Raw genomic sequence first — 13,135 nt, 5'->3', positions numbered from 1 at the left:
TACTGATCGACTAACTAACAGCTGAAACGGATGATCGAGTCAATGTTTTTTCTAAGTAATATTCCTTATGCAAAAGTATAGTAGCAAGTAGTACCTATTGACAAACATGTCTGCGAAGTCTAGTATTCTTATGTACCCAAAGCATCGACATATTTTACCATGACGTTCAATTCAAATGGATCTGACCTTTATGTATGTAAATCACATTTTCGACCGTACAAGTCGAAAATTTACATACAAAAAGAGATTTAAGCCAATTTCTCAGAACGAGAATGAAAATAAGCTCAAGGAAACTAAAACTAGTAGGTACTTAGTTACCAACATTATTCTTGCGAATACTAGATACGAAGACCTGTGCTTTCCCCTAACAAACTTAAGTAAACTATTCACATTAACATCTGCACATTAGTATTCCCGTATCTTGGGTGCCATTACCCTGGAATCAGATGCACAGACAGACAGACGGAACATTCATAGACGTTTAGACCGATATGAGCTAGTGTTTGGTAGTATGGTTTAAGTTGCACTATTACCTTATCAAGTTAGTTGGCTATGTGTTCTTGATAGAATGTGATATAATTTTACACAGGTACTGTGCTGATTGGCATTTGTAAATGACATTGTAAATAAGTATGAAGTGATTTTATAATTTATGACACAAAAAGAAAACTATCCTAGTAGAACAATAAAAAAACTAAAATATATACACTATATATAACCGCGGAGAACCTCAAGCGGCGGAAATATAGTGGCCTTGTCGGCAAGTATATTTTCGAACCGTTTGGGGTTGAAACCCTCGGGTCGTGGGGTCCGAATGCGCATACCCTATTTAAAGACTTGTCTTGGCGGCTGGTTGACGCTTCTCGTGACCAAAAGGCTGGCTATTACCTCGGACAAAGGATCAGCATGGCCATCCAACGAGGTAATGCTGCCAGCCTCTTGGGTACGCTCCCAGTTGACAGCGATGGGGATGAATTTTTTGACGCCTTTTAGATATAGTATGAATAGATAATTTTAATTATAAAAAAATAATGACAATAAATCGCTTAATAGCAGCCGATAGTACCTATAAGTTGGTAAGGACGAGAGAAAGAAAGAAATAAAACCCATTTATTTTACACACAAATGGCGCAAGAAACAAACACACACAAATAAATTTAGGGACAAAACAAACAGTAAATTATTAAATTATAAAATTTTGAAAATGATTTTTTCTTCTAAAACCATTCAAAATTAATTGAGTTTAAGCGTATGGTTAGTTACGACAACATCAGTCAACTTTTATGTAAAAGTTTTATTTTCAAACAGAATCCACCTAACTATCCATCTAAGTACTATAACAGAACATTCACATCACATTTACTATAACAGAACTAGCCATAAAACCCCATGAAAACAAACATCGACATGGAACGATCACTTCCCAAAATCCATATCGCTCTAGCTTCATTGAAATGGGTTTTTATCAAAATTTATGATCGAAATAACACTAAACAAACAAAATGGATGTTTTAGCACCCATTGTGCTGTTTATTAAACATCAATTGTTGATAATAATAGGCACGGTTTGAGTGTTTGAGTTTCAATTGAATTCCATTACATTGACGCTGAAAGTTTTTTATTTTATGCTACTGAAGAGGTCAATACTTAAGCGCATTTGATTTGTTGATCGTTTAAAATGGATATAAATGAGCTCTTGAAGGTATAACTATAAAGTAGTCACTTTACTACTAAATGCATTTTTAAACCAATTCTTCAAGTAGTAGTAAAATATTGATTTAATTAATTAATCAAATATATTTACTAATTTTAAAAACATTTTACCTTACATTTATAGATAAGTTTGTTTACGTAAGTAGCTCACATAATTAACTTGCTATAAAAAAAACCTCAAAGCCCTTCCTATATCATATCTTAGAACTTCTTACAACTTGTGGAAAAATTACCTACTAACTTCATTTTTACTGCAGTAACTTACAAGTGTAAAGTCGGTGTTAAAGTAATTTAAATACCATTAGTAAATCCAGTGTTTCGTACAATCCAATAAGGTGTTACTTAATTTCCGACCCGTTCCTGAGTAACGTGAACAGACATACCGGTAGGACGAACCCTTGTCTCTACTCCTACTTGCAAAGGGAAACAGAAGGGTTCACTATATTAGGGACAGTTCATTTACAAGCCGTTTTTCTTAATGATAATCCTATTGTGCGGAAGCTAGTTTTTGTACAATGAAAGGATTGTGGGATTTTGCGAAACATAGAAAGTAAGGCAGTTTTTTATCAGTCAAACTCTTGCGCAAACCATGTAGAATATCAATCCGAGAGAAGAATAAATCAAAAATTAAATTGCAATACAAAATGACGCCCATACAGTCGTTTCACTAATACATTGTTCTCCCACCCATCAAATTCTGCTCAATTTTTAATAACCCACGGGAGCAATAGAAAACGGGAAAGAAAGCTAAATAAACATATTATAGTTCGGCCATTCAGAGAATGCGTTCCTGACACGTCGCGATTGAACTGACGACGTAACTTTGCAATGGCGTTGCAGTTACGATAAAAATATTTTTGCTGGTTGTTTACCGTTTTAACAATTGAGGAGCATTAAAACAACATTATTATATCAATAATCAATGAATGTTATTACGTCGTCAGTTCAATCGCGACGTGTCAGGAACGCATTCTCTGAATGGCCGAACTATAACGGTAATAGCTGTCCATCTTAAAAAGGCTAGGCGAAATAATGATCAGATCTGTTTGTGGAATATTATTATTCTCGTTTTCAATGTCCCCATTAAATCTTACTACCGACGCGGAACAATAAACAGGTTATAAACACCGTTTGTTCCCCAATCCAAGGTTTGCAAAGATACTTAACGAATTGACAAAGAAGTTTAACCAACATAAAATTGTTTAGTTAGGACACCTAAAACTGTCACAATAAGCATGATATACCTACAATTTGCTTAACAAATCCTACCGTGCGTTGTTTGTTCTATACTTAATAGTTCTTCTTGTTTACACGAGAAGGCTTCTAAAAGTTTGAAGGTCAAAAAATATAAATAAAATTAGGATCTCGGTGGCAACTAACAGTTTTTAGGGGTTAATTGGAGTGGTATTTGGGTCGAGTTGGAATGCCAAGTTTAAAGGACACTGTAACTACAGTATATTCGGGTCTGTTTTGCCTTTATCACAATGTTTGCTATGCAAGGTATGTCGCCCGGTTTTCCTAGTGTTAATAAGGTCTAGGTCATAAGAAGCGAAATATATGTGGGGGACAATATGAGGCAGGTTTATTTGGGCTTCGTATACAGGTAAACGTTAGCAGAAATAGCTCTGGATTATGTCAACGAAGATTGGGTTCAAGATTGTTGGAGAAAACAGTAGATATTTACTGTAAGCAAGCATATAGAACCTCGTGTTTTTAAAGTAACTCAATAATGGAATGCGAATGCTTTTAAACGGTTTTATAAACCGCAGATTATCAAAGGGAAGATTTTCTTAGTCTAACTTTAATTTATCACTTCTGAAGAACCATAAATATTCAGGACCTTAGTCCGACATTCGTAGCTTTTGAATGGGATTTGTCACAAAATTATTCGCTGCTGAATTATTGCTGTAGAAACTTAAGTAAAGCGCAGAGTATATTTTTGTTTTTGTAAACACTATTTAATATGTAAAAAGCAAGAGAGAAAAATAAAGAAATATCTACCTTCACATATCTTACCTTGCCGGCCACTAAACTTTTGCGCTTACCAGCCCCAAGTAACGGAATCATCCTTGTTATATAATAACACTGGCTGACATTATCCTCACGTATTATCCCAAGGGATACAAAGGTGCTTCTGAATGTTAACATACCGACCGAACAGAATACCTATTTACTTTTAGCCGGGTTTTTATTGTCCCAAAGGGTACGGTAGACGCAGAGGACACATTTCAAACGTATCGCGATTTTTTCTTTTAAAACGCTGTAAATATATGGACGTGAGTGTACCGTACATATGTATGTGCTTGCCTATTTGTCTGAGATACAACTGTAGGTACATTCACAAGGAAAAGCATGTACAGTCTGATTTTCTTCAAGCTCCCTTGGGTGTCATTAAAGACTGTATAGGATTGGACCAACAAATTAACAGGCGTTATCCTGCCTGTGTTAACAACGTACTGTAATCAGCACTGCTGTATCTATGATTACAATAATACCAAACCATTTCTTAGACATTTTAATTAGACCCAACAGTTGGTGTGAAACGAGTCTACTTAGTTTTGTGGGCGCAATGTGCGAGGACGCTCATGTCAAAAAACGACATTTTAGAGTAAATTATACCAATCAATGAATTTCACGTCCACCATTCGTTTATTAACCTACGTTTTTTAGCCAACAACATGCAAAAGACTGTAAAAATTACCTTCTTTTTGCACGCAATTAAACTGACCAATGACAATCGTACTAGTCCTACTATGCCTCATTAACGCACGCAAACCGCACTGTTCGTGTGTAACCTCCTTTATCGCATTCCAAAGGCTCAGTTGATAAGTAACCCCTTCGGTAACTGGCGTAAACCACGTATAATCATGTATTTAGGTCACACAGTCGTTTATTAATAGTTTATATTAATAACATACGAGCAGAGAAGTGGGTCGGTCAACGCTGTGTTTGTAAGAGGACTTCATGTTTAATGCACGTTTGAACAACGAATAAACAAAAGAGAAACAAAAGAACGTGTTTCATATAGTACCTACATACAAGGCTTGAATTCATAGTGATGTATTTGTATGCAAATGCATGACTTTGACAGTCAGTCGCATGATTTCTTTTATTGGAATACGGCAGAAGGTACGGCGTCCGATTTTTGGTTACAAAGGCACAGTTCAAACTCATGTGAAAATAAGTAATACTAGTTTGTTTGTTCAACTTCAATAATATACTGTATAACTAAGTATATCCATCTATCTATATACAAATATTATTTTCAACACGTTCACTCCTTTATGTTTACTATTATTTTAATAGATCTTAGCCATTGTTTGCATAACCCTAATAAAAATATGGATCTCACGCTAACCTAAACCAAACATAAAGCAAAGAGCTTTCATGTTTTCTTAGAGTGTAAGTTCGTTCGATGTTTATCTTTAGATTACTTCACTTCTGATGCATTTTCACCATTAACACCGCGCTCAGCACTGGATTGGTGATCGTAATATAATCTCAGCACCTTAATCCCAACACGGTGCATGATTTACGAATTTAAACCCTATCTTATAAGCTTTAGAGTCTAAAATCAAATGATAAAGTTCTTATTTATAACGCAAACGGGCGTCAATGGACGACCAAGAGTGGGTAAAGTATTCTGCTCAGGTAACTTTTAAATTGAATTGATTATAATACACTTTTTACTATGTTATGATAACTGGCAATTTAAGCTACGTGTTAAAAAGTTGTTCATATAATATTCGAGTAGGTACGTAAATGTTATGTTTGGTTCCCGGAGCACTGGACTAAACCTATTACGTAGAAATTACGGCACGGGAAAGCCATAGGGTGTTAATGAAACACACTTAACATTTAAAAGGGTGTGAATGTACCTTGAAAAATAATACAAACCTGCTCATTAGTGTTTACAACTTCATAATTTTTAACTACCCACCTTAGTAACAAACTTCATACAGTTGGTCGTAAAAGTTATACAAAGTTGTGACCAACATTTTAATGTACCCACATTATTCGCACTCCAATCTAATGTAAAGTATTAAGAAAGCAAGCCATTAAACCGAGACTAGACAACCAGACGAAATGAAATTCCACGAATATAAAATTGTATATGACAAAAGTATACAACACCGAAAATATTTTCACTAAAATTGAAGAAGCCACGTATGACATAAAAGTTTTGGCAAACACGAAGATATTTCTAAGATTTGACGAGCTCCGTTCAGAGTTTCAGACGTCTCATCTTATGTAAAATAAAAAATAAATTAGGTGTATTCTCGTAACATCACACCCTGCATAAAAACAAGCTAATGCTAGCACAATACGCGTAATCAAATTGTCACGTTTCACATAAGTGTTTTTTGTTTTTTCAGCCATCGCATTTCGCTTTGCCAACAAATTATATTTTCTTTGTCTCTGTCGTATTTAAAGTAGAATGTCAAGAAATAAGGTTCTAATAAATTTTGTTTTATTTAACGTTAATGGCAGAGAGCCGTTTTCTCATAAAGATGAGAGTTATGCTAATTTGGCTTGAGCTTAAATTATTTATGCCAGATATTTTGTTTGATTCGGCCTCTGTCCGTCATGGAACCTTCTTTAAGGAATGAGATTTGTCTCCGTTTTTGCGACAGGTCGTTTTCCCGATTCTGTTTAGTCACGGGAAAAATACGTTTGGGTATATCTGTGTGTTTTAGTAAAACAAAATGCTGAGGTCATTTTCCTTGCGTGGTTTGGAAAATTGATTTCATAGTTAGATGGTTCAATTTCGTACATGTCCAGTATGAAGGTATTGATATTTCCCAATACAGGTGTTCCGATTTAGGCTCAATACTTAATCGAATGTCGATCGTCCGAATATATTCCTGACCTCCACAATTCAGGTAGGCAACGAGTATATTGAAATCAACAGCGCCTCTGGTGTTCTCGGAAAACGTTTAGGATTCAGATTTGAAATAGAAGCTGAAACAACCAGTACGTGTCTTTTATATAAAATACTATACATTCTCTATGAATTGGCTGTATTTGTGACCTACTTTCTTTGATGGAGCGGTGGAAATATTCAAAGTAATAATAATTGGAATATTGTGTTTTATTATGTTCAGTTTTAGATATTTTACAGAAAGCTAAACTAATTAGCGAGTTGTTTGTTGTCAACCGCAGAATTTTACTGGCATGAAAAATATGTATTACCTATTATGTATGCCTAAACAATAATTTCAAATACACACCTATAAACAATAGCTGTATATTTGTAATTGTATTGTGTTCATTAAAAGAAATAACTTGGCTACAACGTTCATGTTTTCGGCCAATGAGTGGCTTAGAGTTGCACTTTCATTTCTCTCGATAATTATCAAGTAACAACTGCAGACAAACCATCACGAAAAAATCGAACTCTCTCCTAGCTTGCGTCCTCCTGCAAACAAGACATACGTAAAAAATAGTTCCTTTACAATGACAGTAAAAATTGACTACTTAAAAACCACAATTTGTTACCTCAAAAATTAATAAATATTATAAAATCGGCAAAACTTTCCCCGTGCACATTACCGGCCATTGTTTGGTTACTTCACTCAGTCACGGCATGAAAAGGGCTAAATTCGCGGTTGTCACGTTTTTAATTAATTTACGAGTAGGCGCGGCCGGGGTATCACGCATAACCTTTGTGCGCTTATGTGAAATTCATCAATTAACGTGGCCTTAGGCCGACCACTTACATTTACATTTTCATGATTGTAAACTGAAATTAGGTACTCAAATGGCGAGGAAGGCGTAGTTTTCGCCGGTTTGGGGAAAGCAAAATTTTTGTACTTCTTTTTGGTTACGGACAAATTACGCTAGCACTAACGCTGTGTACTAAAACAGTATGAAAGGAGGTATTTACATTCATATGAAGGTACTCTGTATAAGATATGCTTGGTGAGGCGAAGCACTTGTGTTTATGATTTGAGTTCAAAAACCTTATTACGTTTATATCAAAACTGGATATAAAACTGACGAAGTTATTAGTGAGAAATCATAAACTAAACAGTCTTACTAAGAAGTTAATTTCAAAAACTTATTATTCTTAAAAAGATATAAAGCAAAGCAACACATAAAAAAGTTTCACAGTAAAATGCAAAGATATGTGACTGGCCACTAGGGCTTAAGCGTGAAGTAAGTAAAAACTTAGAATGAGAGGAAATCTTAAGTGTATTTCCTCGGGAAAGTTTTAAAGCCGAAAGAAACTTTAGCGCTTCTAAACAATGAAGTTACAGCGTCAGTGAACCTCGTACATATTGCAATTTAAACTTAACTTTATAGTGGTGCGTTTTTGTAGAAGAAAAATAAATAAATAGTCAATACAATGATTGCTTTAATCTTTAAATAGACTTGGAGTATTAATAATATTCATATGTTCTCCAATTCATTACACAGGCACATGTAATTTTGTTTTTTATGTGATAGGGTGCGCATGCACAGATGAATTGCCTGATGGAAAGCGATTATATTATCGCTGCACGTGGACAGCTGTCAGACCAGAGGAGTTGCAAGTAACGGAGCAGGGTCTATTAGATAATAATTATATTTATATATATATACACGAAAAGTGCTGGAGTGGAGACCACGGACTAGCAAGCGCAGCGTAGGACGTCCACCAACGAGGTGGACAGACGACCTTATAAAGGTCGCCGGAAGACGCTGGATGCAGGTCGCTTCCAACAGGTATCTGTGGAGATCAAAGGGGGAGGCCTATATTCAGCAATGGACGTCCTATGGCTGAGATGATGATGATGATGATTATATTTATAGTAATAATTCTCATCCTCTTCTCACACTTCAAATATCTGCAGCTTGTCTTTTTCTTCCATACTTCTCCGTCTGATAAACAATATCATTTTCAAAAACATTGAACAAGAATGAAAGTACAAATTAATTACAAGTTCGGCTGTACGTACTTTTTTATACATTTCCAACGGTCACCTATGCTGACTACGACAAATGCAGCGTCAATGCCCATAGAATGCAATAGATACAATAGAATTTATATTGTCCAATTTTAGTGCTGGCGAAGCAATAAAGTCGTATCGTAACTTACCTCAGGTTACAGCCAGTGTTAATGGCTGTAAGAGGTGTAACTGCAAACATATCAAGAATGAAACAAAAAGCCTTAAAATACGCATAAAATAAGGATTAAGAAAGGCACATGATAACCCAAAGTAATGAATACTAACCATACTTATCTCCTTATTATTTAATTAACTTGAATCTAAAGATCTGAGGCCGTTAAGCTGTCGGATTGAGGAAGCGATAAAGAAACGGTTAAGAAAATCATTCCGGAGTGCGAGCCGGGAACTAAGACCCGACCCGATACCCATATAACTATATGACATAATACATTCACATTTATGTGATCATTCCCTTCAGCAATACGTGAAACAATAACATAAAATAAATGATTAAACATTGACATTTCTTTGTTGTATCTACAGCCTAATTTGTTATGAATTGTTATTTGCCAAGCTTACGCATTGTTACAAGAGCGCGACTTACTTGAATAAGCGATGTTTCGGGGAAACTCCTGAACATGAAAAACAAAGCATCCGAGAGTACTCAAATCATTTCTTTCAACCGAAAAGCAATTTAAATTAGCGTTCAGTTGAAGAGCAACAAACAATAGAAGCAACAAACCACAATTTAATAAAGTCTATCAAAATTTTAATGCTGAGCTACGTTTACAATTGGTTCGAACACTTTAGTTAAACAACAAAACAATTGTTTAATAAACAAAAGAACGGCTCCTACCGTTAATTGGCAATTCATGAACATTCACAACTACATACATGTTGATTTTGTCGGCAACATCAAAGCTTTTGTTTGGGAGCCCTCACCAGAGGCCAGTTTAGCCACAATTTGAAAGGAAACAACGCTTTTATAAATTTAATATAAATTGTGGCTGCCATGAAGTGATGTAAGCATGGAGTTTATATTTCGATGAAAAAGGATGGCTATATTCCGACTGTATAGTACTCCCTATTTTCTCATATTACACATACAAGCGTACGCAAATGAACTGAAATAACTCTTAGTGAAGTTCACATAATCTCATTCAAATGGAAGTAATAAAATAACACAAAAGTCCACCTCTGTCCGCTTCATCTGGCAAAGTATAAATAAAAACTCCAGTCATATAATGTACAGGTCAGGTAACATAATACATGCTGCTCTCTGTTCTAGTTTATTCACGTGAATACGTATTTTGTATATATTCGGGTGATGTAGCAATGTTCGTTAGGGCTGTTTTCCACTTGACCGATACGGTTCCGATAATTATCTGACCGTTTTGGAACGCCAAATGCTTCTGCATTACTCCGACACATATTTATTACATGTAGGTCAACTACGGTTCGATCTGTAAACGACTTTATTGTTGAAGCTCAATAGGTCAAAATCATTTGTCTCACAAATCTTCTAAGAAAGGAATAATAAAAGCACCGAATTGATCATTCAATTAACTTTAATGTAATTACGTTGCGACAAGATTGATTCCCAAAATAATATTCGACAAAAACAGTATTGAATGGCAAAAAATGATATTATTCCACTCCCTTATAAAAATGCAACATGTTCTCAACAATTAGCATTGAAACCGAATAAACCTCTTATCTTATAATTTATTAACATTGAAGACGGAACCCGGCACTTTTTTTAAGTATGCGTGCTTCATTAACATAATAGAAGAAAAGTTTAATTGAGTTCCAAAGTTGAACTCCACTTGACTTAATGGAAGAGAGTATTATGCAAGATCGTAACTCGCATGCCGCCCAATTGAACGCTACGGCGTAGTAAAGATTCGTCAGCTACGCTCGTAGCAGTCGTAGCAAATGATGTTGTGATTATCCAAAGGCTTTGCTACGAATTACTGGCAAACGTTTTAATTCGCGCGAGTGAGGCTGTTTGCGTAATTTCTGTTGCCAAAACGCGATGTAGTTAACTAAGCTAAAATAGCGGAGCATATGTTAGCCTAGGGCTGCTAGAATTATGGAAGCCGTTTTAATTAAAACACATATTTGTTTAATCTAGGACGTTTGCAGTCCGGTACTTTTTCTGGGACATAATTAATTTTTGTGCTCTGTACCTTCGAAATTCTTCTTTGATATACCTCGAGTTATTTAAATACAATTCTTGTAGTAAAAAGTATATAAGTATTTCCAAGATTGCGGAAAATTAGTCTGTAAAACATTCACAAAGAAAACATATAATTATTCGGTTGTTTTAATCTTGAAGAACAACGTTGAGTTTTATTTTAATCTAATAGAGATTAGAACTTGCGTAATAAAAATAATGAGGTCATCAAAGTAAACACAGTGCTCAGATAAATACTAAGATTACCTGACACCAGAGTTCAGTCTTCTGTAATGAGTATTAGATAACAATGTTATCTAGTCACAACATAGCTTGCTCCAAGTTAAAGAACTTCAAGACGTTCAACAATAAACAAGCCATTGTAACTTTTAGTGCTAAGACAATAAAACCTATAACTGATTGTCATGATATTGTCTTATCTCCTTGTGTGGACTTTAATGTCAGTATACTCCTAATAATAAGGAATTAACAAAACAAAATCACATGCAACATTCATTTTAATTAAATTAAAACAAACACATTAAGCTAATAAAAATATCACTACAAATAATAATAGAAGCTCGTCGAATGAGGCAATTAACAAAACGCGATAACGCTAATAGTCGCAACAAACATATATCTGTGAGCATTAAAACGCTGTCAACCAGTGTTATTAAGTTAAACGCCATTAGCCACAAGCTGCGGATACCCCGGTAATTATGCGAGTAATAAATCTAACACCAACCTAAATTATCTGAGTTGCTGCAGGAAGGGCCCGGCAGAGCCAGGAAGCCGAGGACGAGGTACCAAATACCACACATGTTCTCCCCTACTCAAAAACTACCAACAAATCCAAAAACCAACACTATAGTTTCTCATAACTAAAGTTATTTCACAATATTCACTTTGACATTCAACGAAATTCCCGCCAAAAATTGACAGTTGATAAAAAAGTTTCCGAACATCGAGTTCGGATTCGCGTTCGATTTTTTTTAATTGGTGGTATGTGTGTCACGTGCGGTGTCCACGTGGCGACCGCGTGACAGGACGTGTCCACGGTAAACAAGCGTGTGGCCACACTGACTCCGGACGTTCGACTGACGCGACCCAACGATACAAACGCCCCACGACTATTGGTCACGGCACACGGCGAGCCCATCAATTTCGCTTGACGTTTCAATGAAAACCCTTCCTACTTTTCCCTTGAGTAAAATTAGGGAGAGTCTTGTTATAATTAAAAATGTTTATCGATAAGATCGACCTCATTGAACTTTTGGGTCGGTATTTAAGGTAAAATATTTTAATGGTCAAATCTGACCGTCTTTACAACTTGCTAAGTTGACTTAAACGATGTTGCCAAAGAACCATTAATTAAAGTGATAATGATAATTGCAGATGTAAGTAATATTAGTTTTGCACAAAGTTATCAGGGCTTGCTGAACGGGTATTTATCACAATATTAGTGGGTATAGATACCTAGAATAGTAAATACATAATATGATAAATGTGTCGTCGCTAAATTATTACCGCGGTACATTATTATTCGAGGCACGCGAGAGGGCGCCGTAAATAATAATATCACATCGAGTGGAAATGTTGGGCCATTCTTACAAAAGGAAATGGACTTTCAGTTTGTTTTTACATACATTCGTGTACACAACTTGTTTAAAATTCATGGACTGGACTAATTAGAATAACATTCTTTCTTTGTTTTTGCTTTGAGGAAATCTAATAGAACCGCTGTAAAAAGCACTTGTTAAAAGCACTTAAACATATTTAATGGATACATTTAGTTTGGCTGATACTGGTAATGACCATTTCAACCATACAATGGTATGTAAACACCGTTTCATATTTCAAGTGATCAGAGACAAATGCTGGCAACTAATTCACTAACACACACATTCCTAAACATAGATATCTCGTACATCAATGGAAATTGGAGATTGGACGATGTGCAAATATTTCTATTACCTCAAATACATGGAATTCTGTACGTCGTATGTATCCTGAAGTTTAAAGGCGTTCTCCTGCTATCGAATAACGACAATTCATTTATCGAGCCCGCCCCTCGATTCATGTCCTTCGAAAACGAATGAAATCAATATCGATTCCTTATCGATTCAATTGAGAGATATGGACAATAAATAAGAACAGATTTCTTGGCAGACTGAGGAGAACATACCAGCCTGTAGGGTGATCACAATTTTTTGATAGTAACTACATTTATACATCAGCAAGAAAGAAAAGTGTATATTGAATAGGATAAGGCATCCACATTAAGAAAGAATATATGAAAGAAGTATGGCATATA

General features: G+C 35.4%; 1 protein-coding gene across 3 annotated transcripts in view; it reads right to left on the bottom strand.

Annotated features, from left to right (window-relative positions):
* The window catches only part of LOC124633523, a 41,159-nt gene extending 29,235 nt beyond the window's left edge, over window positions 1–11,924 (bottom strand). For 2 of the 3 annotated variants that reach the window (XM_047168774.1, XM_047168775.1), the window contains exon 1: window positions 11,567–11,913. In XM_047168774.1, coding sequence (XP_047024730.1) covers window positions 11,567–11,642 — 76 coding nt within the window. In that variant the 5' untranslated portion in view covers window positions 11,643–11,913. Of the gene's footprint in view, window positions 1–11,566 lie in introns of all 3 variants that reach the window. The other variant, XM_047168773.1, reaches the window with a different exon arrangement.
* Window positions 11,925–13,135: the final 1,211 nt, after the last annotated feature.

This window comes from Helicoverpa zea, chromosome 9 (assembly GCF_022581195.2).
Source record: "Helicoverpa zea isolate HzStark_Cry1AcR chromosome 9, ilHelZeax1.1, whole genome shotgun sequence".
In the NCBI taxonomy this organism is placed as follows: domain Eukaryota; kingdom Metazoa; phylum Arthropoda; class Insecta; order Lepidoptera; family Noctuidae; genus Helicoverpa; species Helicoverpa zea.
This window is presented reverse-complemented; position numbering and strand designations above follow the sequence as displayed.